Genomic DNA, 19906 nt, shown 5'->3' with positions numbered 1-19906 from the left:
AAGATATGTAAATACCCTGTGTCACAGCAAAGGAAGACCAAAAAGCTGTGCCTCATTGCTCACATGGGCCCTGTCAGATCACTCTCAGGAGTGCAGATCAACACAAGAAACAATGACTTTGCTATTGCCCTAACTTTCTGCTGTTTGTTTTTAAAATAGGGATGCAGAACTGTTCCTGCTGGACACAAGGAAGACTCAAGCTTTTAATGTGGGCTGGCTTGTATTTGATATCACTGTGACCAGCAACCATTGGGTGATTAATCCACAGAACAATTTAGGCTTGCAACTCTGTGTTGAAACTGGGGATGGTAAGTTACAGTTTATACCTCATTTTATATGCTTGGGGTGTGGCCTGCAAACCCACTGTGTGCAGGATCAATTTGAACTGCAATGGATAAAAGTTGTACTTGCTGCTGGTTGACAGGATGAGACTGCTAACTTACCCTGTCACCTCCACAACATGTTCTCAATGTAATAGAATATGGTGATTTTACAAACTGGAGTGAGTCTGATTACACCTAATGAACACTTAGGTAAGATTTATTGTATGGAACTGCCACTGATGATTACCCATAAGATGACAGGGACAAGACGGGTGAGGTAATATCTTTCATTGGAACAATTTCTGCTGGTGAAAGAGACAAACTTTTTGAGCTATACAGAGCTCTTCTTCAGGTCTGCAACACAGAGAATTCCCATAAGATATACATTCATAGAGTTTAGACAGACCCTTCTTTTAAAAAAAAAAAAAAAAAGAAGAAGAAAAAAATCTTGCCCTAGGTAGTCATGGCTTCATTTTTCATCCAAGAGAAATTATCCTAACAGTCCTCTGTTGAAAATTGACTTTTGTGGGCCCAAAGCTCCTACCCATGCTACCTACAGAGCCCTGGCCTTGACTGAACTGTCCAGAGTCCTCTCCACTGGAACCACCACTGAGCTGCCGCCTCTAGAGAACGATATGGAGGAAGAAAGAACTAGGTCCGACATTTTTTCTTTCCTATGAGATTCAAAAATGTTTTCCCATCTTGAATTGGGTCAAAAAGTTGAAATCTTAAAAAGTTTCACAAACTGTTAAGTCAAAAAGGTTTTCAGATTGGGTCAATTGATACATTTCAACCTTTTAAAAACATTACCTTTTAAAAAACGTAGATAACTAGGGTTTGTCTTCACTACCCGCTGGTTTGACCGGCAGCGATCGATCCAGCGGGGATCAATTTATCGCGTCTAGTCTAGATGTGATAAATTGATCCCTGAGCACTCTCCCATCGACTCCTGCACTCCAGCGCCGTGAGAGGCGCAGGCAGAGTCAACGGGGAAGCGTCAGCAGTCGACTCACTGTGGTGAAGACACCATGGTAAATCAATCTAAGTACGTCGACTTCAGCTACGTTATTCACGTAGCTGAAGTTGCATAACTTAGATCAATTTCCCCGCCCCCAGTGTAGACCAGGGCTAAGATGTCAAAACATTTGGTTTTGAAACCAAAATATGAAACTTTTATTTTGAAAATATATGTTTTGAATGGGGAGGTTAGTTGAAACCTACCTTGTCCTGCAAAATTCCTGATCAGTTGTAAAGTGAATACTTGAACCCTATGCAGTAACCTGGGATAAAATTCATACCACTTTCCCTCACCTAGCTTTAGGGCAAGGAATGGGGAAGGGAATAACCCCAGTCCCCTGCTGAATAAAAAATCTGCCATCTTACTAAAATAGCAACTTGTCTCTGCTGAACCAGACATTCACACCCCTGGTTATACTGGTCATTTAAAAGTATGTCTTCTAAACACAGCTGCATACAGTTTATGCATAAATGCAAGTTTAGTTACAAAGAATATTCTAGAGAATTTAGCCTCTACATACGCATCATTAAAAACCAATTAAAAGTGAAATACTAGTAAACTGAGTTATCATATGATCTCTGAAATGGTTTAACTAGCCTATACTCCACAAAAAGTCTTCCAAATTAAACTCTTGACCTGTCAGTTTAGTATTTGTGTCGGAGGTCAGGTGATCTATGGTGTCAGTTAATCTGAACATTAGCTGACATGACGTTAATAAGGACCAGAAGAAATTCTGGGGTCAGGATTGATATTTTTCTTTTTTCCTCTGCCTAGGCAGCACTTTCTCATTGTTAATGATCTGGGTTCAGAAATTGCATTTCTCATTCATCAGTCTGTGAACATTCCCAGCTTTAGAAAGTCTCCCCAACTCCTTCTCTGATAGGTCCCCACCCAGGCCCTTGCCTTATGAAGATATTGCCCATTTTTATTCACAGATCTAAGAGCTCCTTTTTGCTGAAGTTACTGTGGGAACAGATGTTTTCAATAAGTGAGACAATAATAAATAAATGAGGCTTCAACAGTTTTTCTGTCATTTTTTTTAATCTGACACTGCATTTTAGTATATGGTTTTTGGGAGACTGCAAACCTTCCACAAAGTAGCTTGCTTGCAGGATCATAAGTGAGCAAATGCTTGCCGCTGAACATAGGCACATCGGTGGGAATATCCTTGGTAGTAAGTATGCACCCATTAGTAAGTGTTAGTAGATCAGGCTATTAGGTAACTAACACGCATTGGTGCATTCAAAGGGGGTAAATCACCATCTTAATTTTTCCAGAAAGCTATTTGTTTAAAATTACTGTCTTGCTGTATGGAAAATGCCTGTGAACTCTTAACTGAAAAACTACTTTCCACCAAAATGAGTTATTTTTCAAAAACCATACTGCAGTGCTCTGATAAAGTATCCTTCCACTGTCATATTGTCTACTGACAACTGGTGATTCTCTGCCAAATTCAGCTCTTGGTTACAGAAGTGGACTAAATCCAGAGTAGCTGCATCATCTTCTGACATGCAGCAAAGACAGATGTCAACTCATTCAAGAAATTATATAAAATTAATAGGGCTGTCAAGAAATTTAAAAAATTAATCTTACTATTAATCACACTGTTAAACAATAATAGAATACCATTTATTTAAAATTTTGTGGATATTTTCTATATTTTCAAATATATTGTTTTAAATTACAACACAGAATACAAAGTATACAGTGCTCATTTTATATTTATTTTTGATTACAAGTATTTGCACTGTAAAAATGATAAACAAAAGAAATAGTATTTTTCAATTCACCTAATAAAATCCCTTTATTGTAAAGTGCAATCCCTTTATCTTGAAATTTGAACTTACAAATGTAGAGTTATGTACAAAAAACCTGAATCCAAAAATAAAACAATGTAGAATTTTAGAGCCTGCAAGTTCACTTAGTCCTACTTCTTGTTCAGCCAATCACTCAGACAAACAAGTTTGTTCACATTTGCAGGAGATAATACTGCCTGGTTCTTGTTTACAATGTTGCCTGACAGTGAGAACAGGATTTCTCATGGCACTGTTGTAACAGGAATCGCAAGATATTTATGTGACAGATGCACTAAAGATTCATGTCCCTTCATGATTCAACCACCATGCCAGAGGACATGCATCCATGCTGATGATGGGTTCTGCTCGAGAACCATCCAAAGCAGTGCGGACCGACGCATGTTCATTTTCATTATCTGAGTCAGATAAATCAACCTTCTGCTGGTTGATTTCGTTTTTAGTGGTTCGGGTTCTGTAGTTTCCACATCGGAGTGTCGCTCTTTTAAGACTTCTGAAAGTCTTATGCTCCACACCTCATCCCTCTCAGATTTTGGAAGGGACTTCAGATTCTTAAACCTTGGTTTGAGTGCTGTTGCTATCTTTAGAAATCTCACATTGGTACCTTCTTTGCGTTTTGTGAAATCTGCAGTGAAAATGTCCTTAAAATGAACAACATGTACTAGGTCATCATCCGAGACAGCTATAACATGAAATATATGACAGAATGCGGGTAAAACAGAGCAGGGGACATACAACTCTCCTCCAAGGAGTTCACTCTCAAATTTAATTAATACATTTATTTTTTTAACGAGTGTCATCAGCATGGAAGCATGTCTTCTGAAATGGTGGCCGAAGTATGAAGGGGCATATGAATGTTTAGCATATCTGGCACGTAAATAACTTGCAATGCCAGCTACAAAAGTGCCATTCAAATGCCTGTTCTCACTTTCTGGTGATATTGTAAATAAGAAGAGGGCAGCATTATCTCCTGTAAATACAAACAAGCTAGTTTCTTTTAGCTATTGGCTGAACAAGAAGTAGGACTGAGTGGACTTGTAGGCTCTACAAGCAGGCTTTACATTGTTTTGTTTTTGAGTGCAGTTATGAAACGCACAAATCTACATTTGTAAATTGCACTTTCTCAACAAAGAGATTACACTACTGTACTTGTATGAGGTGAATTAAAATACTATTTCTTTTGTTTTTCATTTTTAAAGTGCAAATATTTGTAATAATAATATAAAATTTGATTTCAGTTACAACACACAATACAATATACAGTATGTGAAAATGTAGAAAAACATCCAAAATATTTAATAAATTTCAATTGGTATTCTATTGTATAACAGTGTGATTAAAACTATGATTAATCACATTTTTTTAATTATTCATGTGAGTTAACTGCAATTAATTGACAGCCCTAGAAATTAACAAATACATGATCATTCTCCTTATAAAAATAATATGAAAAATAAAAATAGGTGATTTCCTGCCTGCCTCCCAAAAATTGATATTGCATTATTTCACCAATGTATTTTTAATTCATAAGTTACTATTCCTATCCATCAGCAATTGTTGTAAATTAATATAATCTCAGGATGTCTACCTACAAGGTGATAAAGAGCAGAACCCTGAAAAGCAGTATGTGTTCGAATTGTGGCGCTGCCTAAAGTTATTGGTTACTTGACACTTCCCATTATGAGACTCTGTTTTTGGCAAGTTATAAGCAACCGAACTTTAACCATTTGGGCTGAAATTTTCCATATGAAGTGTATGCTTGAGGCTGCATTTTTATTTTATTTTTTTAATTTCAGCAAAATTGGTTCAGCTGTTTGCTAGAATCAGAAGAGAAACAGGAACTGACATTGTTTTGCCCGTGTTAAAAAATGCTTACAGCCGTAAGGGTATGGAGTGTAAGAACAGGGTTTGAACTCAGGCCCAAGCCTAACCCCCCACCCTCCCATCCATCTACACACAAGTCATGCTTGAGACCAGGGCCTGGTCTCAAGATCCCATGGGGTGGAGGGTCTGAGACTGAGTGAAGCTAGGATCTAGGATTCAAGCTCTAATGGGCCTGAGTCTACACTGTAAAGCAATAGACTCATACTCTGGGAGTCCATCAAAAGTGTTCCACGTTACCAGGGGTCCGACTTTTTTTGTTTTCTGGACATTGAAGTTCTGTGGACAGTCAAGTTTTCCCACACAACACCATGAATGAAGGGCTAGAATGACCACAGTTTGGGAGGGTTCTAGGAAGTCCTGGGATATGAGTGGTAGGTCTCGGATAATAATGCTGGAGTCCCAGGGTTCAACAATTCCTAACCTGGAGTTACGAATGAGTGTAGATGCTCAAGCCCTAGATTAACAAACCCAGGGTCTACTCACCCTGTGCTTACATAGCAGTGTATACATACATTTAATGTTCTTTAAACATAGGTTTTTGGGTATAATCATGGATATAAAACATAGTATTGGATATAAAATAATATTCCTACTGCAGAAGAAATTTTAGCTGCTTTTTTTTCAAGAGCTTCATGTAAATTCATCTTCTTTTAAAGAGTTAAATATTTAAAAGTTAAATATTCTTGAATACCCTATGGGAGGCATTCAGTAAGAAAATTTGGAAAGAAAGAGGTGAAGCAATTTGTTGGCACTAGCATCAAAATTCAGTTAATAATGAGAGATTGTATAGGTAGAAAGTAATCTTTTAACTTACACATTGGAGAAATTGTCTAAGTACAGCTCATCTTTATATAGATATTACTCCTGTCTTGTTCCCAAAATCAGATGACAGGTAATTTTCTGCTTAAGTGCGAGTGCCATAGGCAGTTTGAATTTCTATGCCTGACTTGTCTGATTTCTGTGATGTTTTAGCTAAATGAAGACCTTCATTTTGAAAGGTAGTTCTCCTCTTTCCTCACTTTTTAACTTTTCAGTTGATTCATGCCAGAAGAGTACACATCCATAGTGAGTAAAGATTTTGGTAAAGTTCTAGGAGAGAGTTATGCTGTGCAACTTCTTTAGTTTAGTAATAGGAAAATCATCCTTAGATACTCCTAGAATTTTGGTCTTAAGGTTTTCATTATTTTTATTGAATTGCATTTATTTCTGGAACCTATTATACTATAAACATAGACCACTGAATGACGTGTTTGTGCACAGATGGAATATGTATTTTTACACTACTCAGTATGTAACAGATTCTGTCCATGAATCAGAGAACCCCCTCTTCCCGCCTCCCATCTATTTTATATATGCACATGGGGCTTGATCCAGGGCCCATTCAACTCCATGGAAAGCCTTCCATTGACTTCAGTGGGCATTAGAACAGACCCCTGATCCTGCAGTCCTCAAGAAAAATTCTCTGTAACTTCCACTGGAGCTCTAAGTGAGTGAGGAATGCAGGACTGGGCTGTGCACTGGAAAACACTGAGAGATTTTAGGCCCTGCTTCCTAGTTAAGATCCATTGGTACAGAGCATTGCATCCATGTGGAGTCCCAGTGAAATAAACGGGATTCTGCTTGGGTGCTAGGGTCCATGCCAGGGGATCCAGATGAAGGATTGGGACCCAAAGTGATAAGCTCTTTGAGGACAAGACTGTGTTTATTTGTATTTATTTCTATGGCACCTGCTCAATAGGGCCCCAATCATGATCCAGCCTTCCAGGTGCTACTGCAATACAATATTAATTAGTAATTATTTTCTGAATGTCATTTGTAGAGGAATTTTCAGGGAATTAGAAAAATGGATATTTTCCTTGTGCCATCCCCCTTGGTGAAGTCTGAAAAATAAAGTTTAAATTAAAAATCAAGAACATTACTATTTTAAAACAATAATGCATTAAGAATAAGAAATGTTTGGTTATTGTAGTTCATTTTTTTGCCCTTGAAAATGCTGAAAATGTACAAATGTTCACATGGCATTGGAATGTGTTGTTTTCTTTAAGATGTATTTGGTATCACAGGCATCCTTTGGTATGAAATGTAGCCATTTTTCTGTTAATGGGACATATATTGAATAGTAAAAATGAAGAGTTGCATAACACACATGGAAGCTGTCAACATATAATTTACCATTTCCCTGGAGCTGTGGTAAATTAAGGATCATGTTTGGTTTTTTTTTTTTTTTTTTAATTCTGTCTTTTTTTAAATGTCTACATATATCTCCTCGGCATTCTTCATGCTGATTCCATCCTTTTGATGCTGAAAGCCTCTGTGGTGTTTAAAATCAGGTGATCGCTTTCACACTGATACGAATGGGGTACTAGATGAATTCCAACATATAATTTATGCAGATGCAGAAACAATGTGAAAATTCATTAATTTTATGCTTTTCCTGTGTATCGAGCATGCACCCCATAGGCCTTTAAAAATAGTGTGAGTGACTCAGCACCTTTTGTTTTCACGCTTAACATTTGTATAATTGGAAATTAGTGACAGTTTGCACATCATTTTTACTACAGGAACATAAGAACCCAGGGGAGATGAAAAAGTATCGGTATTTCTTTTGCTGTCATATTGTTCACTCTGGAGAGAACTCAACATGTTCTCTCCTCAATACAAAGGAGAAAGAAAATGTATCTCTGTAACATCAAGGACAGAAAATCCAGAGAGAGAGCAGACTGCAGACACATAGATCTCAGCTCAGCTTCAAGGAGAGCTTTTAGACCCTGCACTTTCCATGCAGCTTTCTATGTCCATGCTGCTCTTGGCTGTTTCTCCTGTTGCTGAGCATTGTGGGGTTAGAATCTTAGAGTGACTTTGAAAGAGTTAAAGCTGCTTCTAGCAGCGTTTATTATTGTGAAGATTCCCCTTGGGATTCTGTCAGGGTTTGAAATGTGCATGCTGTGTGGAGCAGCTGCCCCAAATCTGCCTCTGTTACCTCGGCTGTTTTCTCAGAGGAGGGGATGTGGATTACTGGGTCTAGGGAAGCCCAACTTGGAGTGGTGTGCTCTCTGTCCTCTCCCCCAGATTTGCAGTAGCTCCTGTCCCAGGTGCTGCCCACAGAGTGGGAGATTGGACACTTGTGCCATGTGCTGGGTTTGGGGGGTGGTTGTGGGGAGCCTGGCCTGCCTCTCTCTCTTTCACACCTCCCCCCATTAGCCTCCATTTCTTACCACCCGGGAGTTGGGGAAGATCTTGCCTCCTATAGTGCCCCAAGGGTGGGAGAATAACTGGGCCGCTGGGATCACATGCTGCGTTGGGGCTAGTCAGCTTCAGTGCAGCATCTGGTGGCAGTGGAGCTGATGCTTTCATGGCGGCATGAGCCCGGCCTTTGAAAGTTCAGTGATTTGGGCAGGCTGCCAAAGTTTTCCTGAGGCTGCAAGTCAGAGAGAGTTTTACTTGTATTTTACCTGTACTTTTGTTTGTATTTTTACTTTGTCTCAGCCAAATTTGAGTGGCATTTCCTGGGACAAAGAAAAGGCATTTTATAGCGCAAGTGGATCCTCCCACAAACAATTTAGGTGTGAGAGCTTCTCAGAGAAAAATGGTTGCAAAAATGCTTTATAATGGAAAGTCTTAGGCAACCTAAATATGTGGGTCCCTACTTGCTCCCCCTATAATTATTATTCTGGTACTGCTTGAAGGCTAGAGTGAGGATCAGGGCCACATTGTACTGGGTGTCCCTTACTCTTAGAATTCCACCTGTCTCCTTGTGTGTCAGTGAGCAACCTTTCCTTTTAAATCCTTTCTTAATTTTTTTCCTCCATGAGGCCCATCAGTATTAATCCACCAAGTATGGAACATTTGTATAATGTATTGCCCATCTATTAGCTGTATTTATAGGTAAACTGAGCCACATGAGTCTGCACATTCAGTGATGCCTCTTCTTGTAGATAAACTAGATTATGAGCTCCTTAAAAGAGGGACCATATGTTACAGAACTGAGTACACATTTGATACTTAAATAGTAGAAACACTAGGCCTGAGTCTGTAATCACTTATACTAAAGAGCAAGGAGGTAATATCTTTCACTGGACCAACTTCTGTTTGTGAAAGAGACAAGCTTTCAAGCTTAAACAGATAGAGAACATCAAAAGTGATTTCACAGTGATCCGTTGACTTTCACTGGGATAAATATGAGTTCAGAATCAGCCCCACTGCATCACTTAAATAAGTTGCCAGCATGCCAGATGTAAAAATAGGAGTTTGGTTAGTTTTATTTGGAAGACTGTTGGCTCTTTTTAACTCCTCCAATGGATGACTGAAGAATCCAATCTCTCCCTATTTTATCCTCTTGCTGAAAATACAGTAAGCATGCCAAGAAAGTTGAAAGACTCCCACATACCATTCACAGTTTAAGTGCATTAAATGTAAAGAATAGGTCAAATATTTAAAGGGCCATATTTTTATATGATTACAACATTTTTCTTTTAAATAATATATCATACTGTAGTAGAATATACTGTTCCATGGATCCTCAGATGTTCATAAATTATCCAGGGAGCTTGCCTTAAAGTGCTTTTCAAATACCACTTTCAACATGTATAGATAAATGACAAAAAAAAATGTAAAATTAATTTTGCTGGTCTCACTTAAGGCAGCAACAGGAAGATTGCCAGAAATTAAAGCTAAAACTTCAGCTTTGACTTTGGCCTAGGCATGGTGGGACTTAAGTGGCCTGACTTTGTTGGGCCAAAGCAGTGCAACACAGATTCTACATGATCACACATTGTTCTTGAGTGGGGTTTGTGTGAGTGTAGTTAACTGCAATGAAGGGGAAAATATTAAGGGAAAGTTTTATTTGTGCTGTTTAGCCTCATTGGCCCAACGCTGCACAGATTCTTCTGCTTGAAGTCAATGAGACTGCTCTGGCATAATGATCCTCACAAGCAGATCTCTCCATCCTCACTAAATTTTTCAGTTTAAGCTAAAAATATATCCAAATACTACAAGAATTGCTACTATCCTCCTAAGCTGTGGTTAATTTGTAAAATGTGTTTTGTTGCTTATTGAACACTGTTGAAGGTAAATAAGTACTTTCTGTTTAAAGACAAAATGAGTGCCTTGCTGCAAGTGGATGACTCAGGACATAATAATGGACTTTGTAATTTTGCTGGCTGCTTACTGGCCACCTGCTCACTGCTCTCATAAAATATCAGGGTTGGAAGGGACCTCAGGCGGTCATCTAGTCTTGCTCAAAGCAGGACCAATCCCCAATTTTTGCCCCAGATCCCTAAATGGTCCCTTCAAGGGCTGAACTCACAAATCTGGGTTTAGCAGGCCAATGCTCAAACCACTGAGCTAACCCTCTCATTGTGCCCCCTCCACCAGCCACCCTGTTGGTCACTTCTCTCTGCTGCTGCCTGCTAATCATGCCTCTCTGCCGCCGCCCTGCTGGCTGATCATTCACCAGCTGACTGTTAGTCACTTTCTGCCTCTCTGCTGTGACCTCTGCACATCAGTCTCTCAGTGATTTTAGCTCTTAGCAGGCAGGGCAGAAACACAGTCCTACCACAACTGGTTTCAGCTCTAAATGAGCAATTAAATTAACAAAAGAGGCTCCAAATGAAGTCTATTTAGCTCTATTCTTTGAACAGTGGGAAAGAACAGAGGACCCCTTGGGGGGGGACGACGACAGGGGTTGTGCAATCTCCTGACCAGGACTCCTATCCCCATCCCTCTTATTTTCACAGGGCTTTGACATTGGAGCCCCTGCTTAATGAAGTTCTTTCAACTGAGGGTGCCCCCCCCCCATTTTGGACAGGTTAAGAACAGTCCTGCTTTCCTGTATTCCTACAATAATTACAACATTGGTAACCATATTTCACTACCCCTGCATTCAGTACTAAGATCATTTGTACCCAACACCAGACAAAGTTGATCATTTGACACAGCTGTAAATGATTATGTAAACAGAGCCGGAGCAAACTGTATTTACATAAACACACCCACAGTCTTTTCCCCTTCCAACTAGCTATCAGGGAAGCATTCATTCAGACCCTGCTTACATCTGGACAACTATCACCTTGGACATGTGGATTTTAGACACAGTAATGGAAGGTTATTCCATCCAATTCAAATCCTTTCTGCCATGTAGCCCCCCCCACTGTCCTCCCTTTTCATGACAGATTAAAAGCAGAAGTACAAGCTGTACTGCAAGCAGGGGCTGTAGAAGAAGTACCTTTAATTTACAGAAACAAGGGTTTCTACTTTCTAATCCTGAAGAAAAATTGAGGTTTCAGACCAATTATGGATCTCAGGCCTCTAAACAAATATGTCAGGAAGTTTTAATTCAGAATGCTATCTCTGGCTCTGATTATTCCCTCCCTATCAACCCTGGATTGGTTTGCTGCTCTTGACCTCAAAGATGCATATTTCCACATCCCCCTAAGACCATCTCACCACAACTATCTACATTTTGTCCTTTGGTTTGGATCATTTCCAATACAGAGTCTTACCCTTTGGCCTCTCCACTGCACACAGGGATTTTATCAAATGGCTGACTCCAGTAGCAGCACATTTAAAAAGACAAGGGATCTTTGTTACCCCTTACTTAGATGATTGGGTGCTCAAGGCCCCGTATGTAAAGGATTTAAACAAAGCCATTCAGGTCACTTTTTCTCTGTTTGAAACCATAGGTCTTCTCATAAACAAAGAGAAGTCCTTTCTGATTACATCACAAAAGCTTTCCTTCATTGGGGGAATCCTCGATTCCATAAGGGAGACAGTTTTGGAACTAAAGACCACTATACTGCTGCTACAACCCTCTCAGAGGATAATGTATTTCCCGGAGTTAATGGGCTTCAGGGTATCCACAACGTATATGTCCTCATATACCGGACTCAGAATGAGGCCACTTCAGCACTGGCTATTAAAGAACTTCAAACCCACTATGGACAATATGCTCAAAAAACTCACCATTCTGAGAAAGGTGGTCTTTCTAATATGGAGACTGAAACCAAAAAATGTCCTCAAGGGAGCATCGTTAAATCCACTTCCTCCTTTGCAAATGGTCACCACAGATGAGTCCAGAATAGGCTGGGGTGCACACCTCCTCAACCTTTACATTTGAGGTCTTTGGAATGATAAGGAATCCTTACTACACATAAACGTGTTAGAACTGAAGGTCAGTCAGTGGGTTCTCAAGGCATTTCTTCTGGAGATTCAGGATGTGGTAATCCAGGGGACAAAACTTTGGGACTGGCATATCCTATACAACATTTCCCCAATTGCCTTATGTGTTGCAGGACAGCACAGTGAGCTTGCAGATCATCTGAGCAGAGATTCCTCGCAGATGCATACATGGTCTCTAAAGGACTCAATGATTCAGAACATTTTCAACCTTTGGGGAATTCACAACCTAGATCTATTCACTGAAAATTCATTACAAAATGTGCTTGTTTTTCCTTGAGACTGGGCTCAGACAAACAGTCATTGAGGAACACATTCCTCTTAGACTGGGAAATGTAGCTGATGTAAATGCATTTCTCCTAACCCTCAAAGAAAATAAGATTCACCAGGATGGTTCTAGTTGCCCCAGCATGACCAAGACAACAGTGGTATAATGAGTTACTCCATCTGTTCAGTGGAAAATACAAGATTTGGAAAAATCTGAGAATCATAGATTATCAGGGTTGGAAGGGACCTCAGGAAGTCATCTAGTCCAACTCCCTGCTCAAAGCAGGACCAATCCCCAACTAAATCATCCCAGCCAAGGCTTTCTCAAGCCTGACCTTAAAAACCTCGGAGGAAGGAGATTCCACCACCTCCCTAGGTAACGCATGCCAGTGCTTCACCACCCTCCTAGTGAAAAAGTTTTTACTTATATCAAACCTAATATCCAACCTATCCAATATCAACTGCAACTTGAGACCATTACTCCTTGTTCTGTCATCTGCTACCACAGAGGACAGTCTAGATCCATCCTCTTTGGAACCCCCTTTCAGGTAGTTGAAAGCAGCTATCAAATCCCCCCTCATTCTTCTCTTCCGCAGACTAAACAATCCCACTTCCCTCAGCCTCTCCTCATAAGTCATGTGTTCCAGTCCCCCTAACCATTTTTGTTGCCCTCTGCTGGACTCTTTCCAATTTTTCCACATCCTTCTTGTAGTGTGGGGCCCAAAACTGGACACAGTACTCCAGATGAGGCCTCACCAATGTCAAATAGAGGGGAACCATCACGTCCCCTGATCTGTTGGCAGTACCCCCACTTATACAGCGCAAAATGCCGTTAGCCTTCTTGGCAACAAGGGCACACTGTTGGCTCATATCCAGCTTCTTGTTCACTGTAACCCCTACGTCCTTTTCTACAGAACTGCTGCCTAGCCATTCGGTCCCTAGTCTGTAGCAGTGCACAGGATTCTTCCGTCCTAAGTGCAGAACTCTGCACTTGTCCTTGTTGAACCTCATCAGATTTCTTTTGGCTCAATCCTCTAATTTGTCTAGGGCCCTCTATATCCTATCCCTACCCTCCAGCGTATCTGCCACTCCTCTCAGTTTAGTGTCATCTTCAAACTTGCTGAGGGTGCAGTCCATGCCATCCTCCCAGATCATTAACGAAGATATTGAACAAAACCGACCCCAGGACCGACCCTTGGAGCACTCCACTTGATACCGGCTGCCAACTAGACATAGAGCCATTGATCACTACCTGTTGAGCCCTACAATCTAGCCAACTTTCTATCCTCCTTATAGTTCATTCATCCAGCCCATACTTCTTTAACTTGCTGGCAAGAATACTCTGGGAAACCGTGTCAAAAGCTTTGCTAAAGTCAAGGAACAACACGTCCACTGCTTTCCCCTCATCCACAGAGCCAGTTATCTCGTCATAGAAGGCAGTTAGGTTAGTCAGGCATGACTTGCCCTTGGTGAATCCATGCTGACTGTTCCTGATCACTTTCCTCTCCTCTAAGTGCTTCAGAATTGATTCTTTGAGGACCTGCTCTATGATTTTTCCAGGGACTGAGGTGAGGCTGACTGGCCTGTAGTTCCCAGGATCCTCCTCCTTCCCTTTTTTAAAGATGGGGCACTCCATTAGCCTTTCTCCAGTCATCCAGGACCTCCCCCGATCGCCATTTTCATGCTCCAGTGAAGTGCAGTAAATTCTTATTAATGCTCAAAAACCATCTACCAAAACAGCTACAATTTCAAATGGAAGAGATATGTTATCTGGACAACTAATAGGAGTTTCTGTCTCTATGCAACTGGTTTTGTAATACTTGATACACTTCAAGACAATGAGCTTGTCTCTCTCTCCTCCATTAAAGTCCACTTAGCGGAAACAGCAGCATTCCATACTTACACTGATGGTAAATCCATAATGCACAAATAATCTGGCAAGAAAATCTTTTTAAAAAGTTTATTGAATCTGTAGCCCCCAATTTGAGATCCTGTCTCTCCGTGGAATTTAAACTTCGTTTTAATATGGCTGCTGTGTCTGCTGTTTGCACCACTAGTAAGCTGTTCTTTGTTTCATCCCTCTGTGAAGACAGCCTTTATAATAGCAGTCATTTCTGCCAGCAGTGTCCACGAGCTTCATGTGATGATGCTGGACCCCTCTGATACAGCCTTTCATAAAAAATAAGGTGGTTCTTAGATCAAACCATAACTTCCTTCCAAAGGTGGTTTCAGAATTTCATATAAATCAAAGTATAAATTTACCTATTTTCCCCCAAAACTATTACAAGTAAAGGAGAATCTAGATTATGTTCCTTAGATGTGAAGAGAGAGCTCTCATTCTACTAGGACAGAACTAAGAGCTTTAGGTCTTCTCCCAAATTATTTATTTCATATGCTGGCTCTTCAAGGGGTCAGGCCATTTCAGCACAATCCCTCTGTAGTTGGGTCAGGCTGTGTATTGAAGAGTGTTACCGAGCAGCTTCACTCTCTCCTCCTGCTCCCCTTGAGCACATTCCACTAGAGCAGTTGTGACATCTGTAGCATTCACTAAGCATATTCCCCTTATTGATACATGGAAGGCTGCCTGCTACATGGAACTCCATGCATACTTTTACAAGACATTATGCACTGGCTAGGACATCCAGGTGTGATGCACAGTTTGGCAGGGCAGTACTTCAGTCATTGTTTAGGTAGGACTATGCTCCCTCCTTCCAGTTTATGGTACTGCTTGCCAAACCAACCCAAGAATGGGAATATGCAGAGGATTATCGAAGAAGAAATGAACATTACTTACTTGTAACAGGAGTTCTTCGAGATGGACTCTGCATATTCACTTTCCCCATCCACCTTCTCTCCTCTTGCAGAGTCCTAATTTAGGGTTAGTTCATATTCGACTTTAGTGATTGGAAGTAACTGAGGTGGCAATGGGTGCCATGCCCCTTCTATGACCAAGCCAAGGGCAGGGGAAGGAAGGGCGGCACTACAACTAGAAGATTCCACCATCCCAGATGCTCTTGGTCAATGCATCCCAAAGAAAATGAATGTTCAAAGACCATCCTGAAGAACACTGGTTACAAATAAGTAACCATCAGTTATCTTCATTGGGTTGCGAAGTGCATGCTGGCATATTTAGGATAGAGAAGGTTATGGGGACTCTCTGGATCCTCATCTTGAAAAGTAATTCTTGAATGATCTGCATATTTTTTTCAAGAGTAGGGATTGGTCCTTGTTGCTCAGTGAGCTGAGTGCCGGCTAATCACCAGCTTGCTGCCCTCCACTTCAATGTTGATGGTATTTTTGTGATTCTGTATGTATATACAGTACTGGAGATATGTGCTTTGGAATCTTTCAGGATTAAAGGTGCGAGATAAATGTAACTGTGATCTAATTATTAATAGAAGAGTTAATTGACGCCTGTGAAGGGTCAGAGAAATCAGCTTAAGGGATCTGGACTGCTGCACTTTGCCATTTGATATGACTCTGAAAGGGATGATGCAGCCTGAGTGATGCAACAGTTTTTGGAATATATCACACTAATAGCATAACGAGGAGAATTGTGTCTCAAGAGGACCAGAACCTGCAGTTCTAGTGAAGTCAAAAGGGGGTTTGCTGGCACGTGGAGTAAAAGCCAAAGGTTTTGGCTGCAAAGAATTGGCACATTAGAACAGCTTTCAAAATTTTGCTAAGTGAATCTGTGTATCTCTCTCAAGCTAATTCATTTAGATATATTAAGTTTTGAGTGGTAACTGTCCCTGTCACTAGCCGTTCAAGACCTTTTGATAAACTAATGTTGGCAGACCTTGTTAAGCATTAACTTATCCATTTCCCTTGCCACAGTGTAGAACACCTCCTGAAATCGGCACTACAGATGAAGGTTTAGTCTCGGAGCAGTGGCTAACAAGCAACCTTTGGCACATTGGATGAGGTAGAGTAGGGAAGGGAGCTTGAGGCAGTTCAGAGGCATGGGGTTTGAGGGATCCCCAGGTTTATGGAGAGGCAAACTTTTATATTCTTTGGTCTAAGGGGGTTCCTGTTCTTCCCAGGGAGCAGTCTTGTGGATGCTCTGCAAATGCAAATTCTTAGATTTTTTTCTGTAGTCTGCACAGAAGTAACCTACAGGAGACAGTACATAGTTTGATGTGTATTTTGTGTAATTACCCTAATCTAGCTAATGTAAAATGTAGCTAGTACTACTTGTGAAAAGTGTATATTTATAAGGAATCATCTTCTGAAAGATGCAATTAAATCTAAAGCATATAATAAACCAAGGTAGGTAATGGGACTCAGTGTTTAGAAGTAAAACTTCAGTTGGACTTTTACCGTTGACTTGAGGTCTGGTAGAATTGTGTCCTTATCCACAGTAGGGTTGGGGAAAAAAACCTCTTTTCCTAAAAAAACTTAGTTTGGCTACTCAAAAGATCAAATAAACAGAAGGTATAGAGCCACATAAACTGCTTCTGTGTCTAAAAAGAGTGTGGGTTATGGGCTTCAATTTTTTTTTTCATGGTTTATATCTCTATACCTTGAGTAAGTAAGTAAACCTTAGCTTGTGGAATCTTAATAGTCATCTCACTGCTGAAGTCTAAAGGAAACCAAGAGGAAACTTAATAATATTAAAAGTTATTTTAAAGGGAGTTCACATGGGTTTGAAGGGTATTTTGCTTCTCACACAATATCCACCTTTGTAAATTCAGTGAACCTAGATTTAAATTTAGAGAACTTACACACATCTTTTACAGTCCTCAGTACATAAATCTAATAGGATTCCTAAAATGTCTGCCAGTAAGGTATTAATCTTTTACAGATAAAATTAAAATTCTGAAAGTCACTGGAACAAAAAGAATTCCCTCTAGAAAAGTAAAGGAAACTTGGAACTTTGTGGTAAGTGGCTGGTCGGTCCATGTTGTAATGAATAGAGAATAGTCTGTACAGTGTTTCATATCTGACCTGCTACAAGACTTGAACATTCAGAAATTAATTTTAATGTGTTATTTCATAGTCATTTAAATAGATGAAGAGAAGAATTAGATAAACACAGAACTAAAAAGCTATTTGAAAATGAAATCAGTAGCTTCAACAAATAATTTTTTCCCTTCTAGTCAAAAAAGCAATTATCAAAATTGTTCAGAATATGTTGCCAGTTACTCTGCTCCAAAACTGCTAACTTTCTCAGTTCTTCTTTTGCCTTTGCTGGGCTCTCTGTCACTGGAAACATCTTAAACCAATTTAAAGTGCTACACCTGAATAAACATGTTGTAAAAGTGTTTATGTATTGAAGTGGGTCAGTTCAAGGTATGGTATTTGGCTGGAACTTCTAATTTCTCTTTTTACAGCAAAAGGGCTGCCAGAAGGAGGAAGTCTGAGCTGAATTAATACATTTGTTACAGTGGAAGTAGAATGGAAACTGCTTTAACCACAAATCAAACTGCCTCTTTCATTTACGCCAGTGATAGAGTTTTTCTAAGAAATATAGACTCTGGCACAGAGCCATTGTAAGTTTGCATTCTAAAGGAAACCTATAGGCTTATTTGTTTAAGGTTTACTCCTATGATTATTGGTAAGGTCTTTTTCTGGTAAAATTAAGTTTAATGGAATTATACCGTACATTTGTGAGGCAGATGCTCCTTTATTGTCCTTGTAGCTATTTAACAAACCTTTCCAATCTATTAGTACCATAGTTGAGTGCCCTGATGCTGCCCACACCAGTGCATAGACTATTTCTTGACCAATACCTTCACATTTACAGGACCTCTGTGTCCCCCAGCCTTGCACAGCTGCACAGCTTCATGTGACACGGTCTTCTTTTCTGACGGTTGAAGGGCTCTGCATAATACACGTACACACAAGTGTTTATGCTGCCAAAGTCAATTCTGTTAAGAGCAAGGGTTTATTTGTTAAAATGTCACTGATGCAGTTTCAATGACTTGTTTTGCTTACTTTTCTTCTAGGGAGGGTCAGTTCCTCCAATACAGTGAGGTTACCACACAGTCCTGACTGAACAAATATTTTAAAGAAGTACGTACATCCCTTAGGAGAAGAACTGGAGTCAATCATGTACATATTTCAAACTCTTTTATATTTCCCTTGAAAGACTGAGTGCCCCTGTATATGTAGTGATGACTTCACATGAACTTGGAGTAATGCTTTACATTGTTTAAAGCGTAAATATATTGATTGCCTATGCTTCTCGTTCCTATTGATTTGAGTTGGAGAAATAGAATTCCAGATTTAACATACTTGTGATGTATGTTAAGATGACTGCATCATGTTATCCTTTTCCAAGAGCATAGAAGTTAATGGAGTTGATTTATTTCTTTGCAGTAGATTAGTACATATACCACTGAATTAATATATCAGGGTTTTGTGTAGAATGCGTGGACAATGTTTTCATGTAGTGGGAGTCTGTGAAGTTACTGAAACTTTTGTAAATAAATCTGTTGAGTTCTCTGCCTTTTAGATTACATTCACCAAAATAAGGTTAAGGTTTCTAATATTGTAACTTCAGGATCATGGGTAAAATCCTTTCCCCAGTGAAGACAATGGCAAAACTCCCATTGACGTCATTTGCGCCAGGATTTCACCCATATATTTATCTGGCAACCAGAAAGAGCAAAATTGCGTACGGTATTAATTGTATGTCTGCATTATTTTATAGGTCGCAGTATCAATGTTAAATCAGCTGGCCTTATAGGAAGACATGGGCCTCAATCAAAGCAGCCATTCATGGTTGCATTCTTCAAGGCGAGTGAAGTGCTTTTTCGATCTGTCCGAGCAGCCAACAATAAAAAGAAAAATCAGAACCGCAACAAATCCAGTAGCCATCAGGATTCTTCCAGGATGCCCAGTGTTGCAGGTAAGATGAAGCCATAGTACCATCTATGCAGTAGGCATCTGAGAGTACAACTGTAAGGTGCACATTTCAAAAGTTAGGTACTGTGAAATAAATTTGTGCATTCACACATTCAGTGGTCCAAATGAATAATGCAGTGATGATTCGGCCGCCTCTGTCTTCTTGGCTGGTGAATTATTCACTGCGAACTTTGGCTGGGAAAAGGTGAAAGATCCAACTCAGATTAAAGAAACGGTCAGTAGTGAGATTGAAAATGTGTAAATCAGCCACAGCTACCAGTACACGTCTTGCTGAGTTAAATGTGTACTGTGCTATGTGAACTTTTAGTGTACTAGCCGGTGAGTGGGTAATTCAGCACACTTTTTCAATGTTTGTGCCTGTGCAGGTGAGCCATCCGACTAAAATCCCTTCTCGCAAATAGCCGTGTACATGCTATGCAGATAATTAAAGGATTTCTTATCCCAAATGTGGCGAATTTGAACCTTTTGATAAGTCACTTGAATGTTTTTTGTCTGAAAACTATTTTCCATGTCTCATCTTTCAGAGAAGAAAAAGCAATCTATTGGGATGAGTGCAA

The 19906-nt window shown here is 40.0% G+C and overlaps 1 protein-coding gene across 1 annotated transcript in view; it reads left to right on the top strand.

Moving 5' to 3' along the window:
• The window catches only part of BMP5 (bone morphogenetic protein 5), a 72969-nt gene that overhangs the window by 35692 nt on the left and 17371 nt on the right, over positions 1-19906 (top strand). The window contains exons 3-4 of the mRNA XM_084624606.1: positions 160-308; positions 19135-19332. Coding sequence (XP_084480732.1) covers positions 160-308; positions 19135-19332 — 347 coding nt within the window. The remainder of the gene's footprint in view (positions 1-159; positions 309-19134; positions 19333-19906) is intronic.

The sequence above is a fragment of the Lepidochelys olivacea genome, assembly GCF_965140295.1.
Source record: "Lepidochelys olivacea isolate rLepOli2 genome assembly, chromosome: 3".
Lineage (NCBI taxonomy): Eukaryota > Metazoa > Chordata > Testudines > Cheloniidae > Lepidochelys > Lepidochelys olivacea.
The sequence above is the reverse complement of the archived record's forward strand: the minus strand, read 5'-3'. Positions and strand labels throughout refer to the sequence as shown.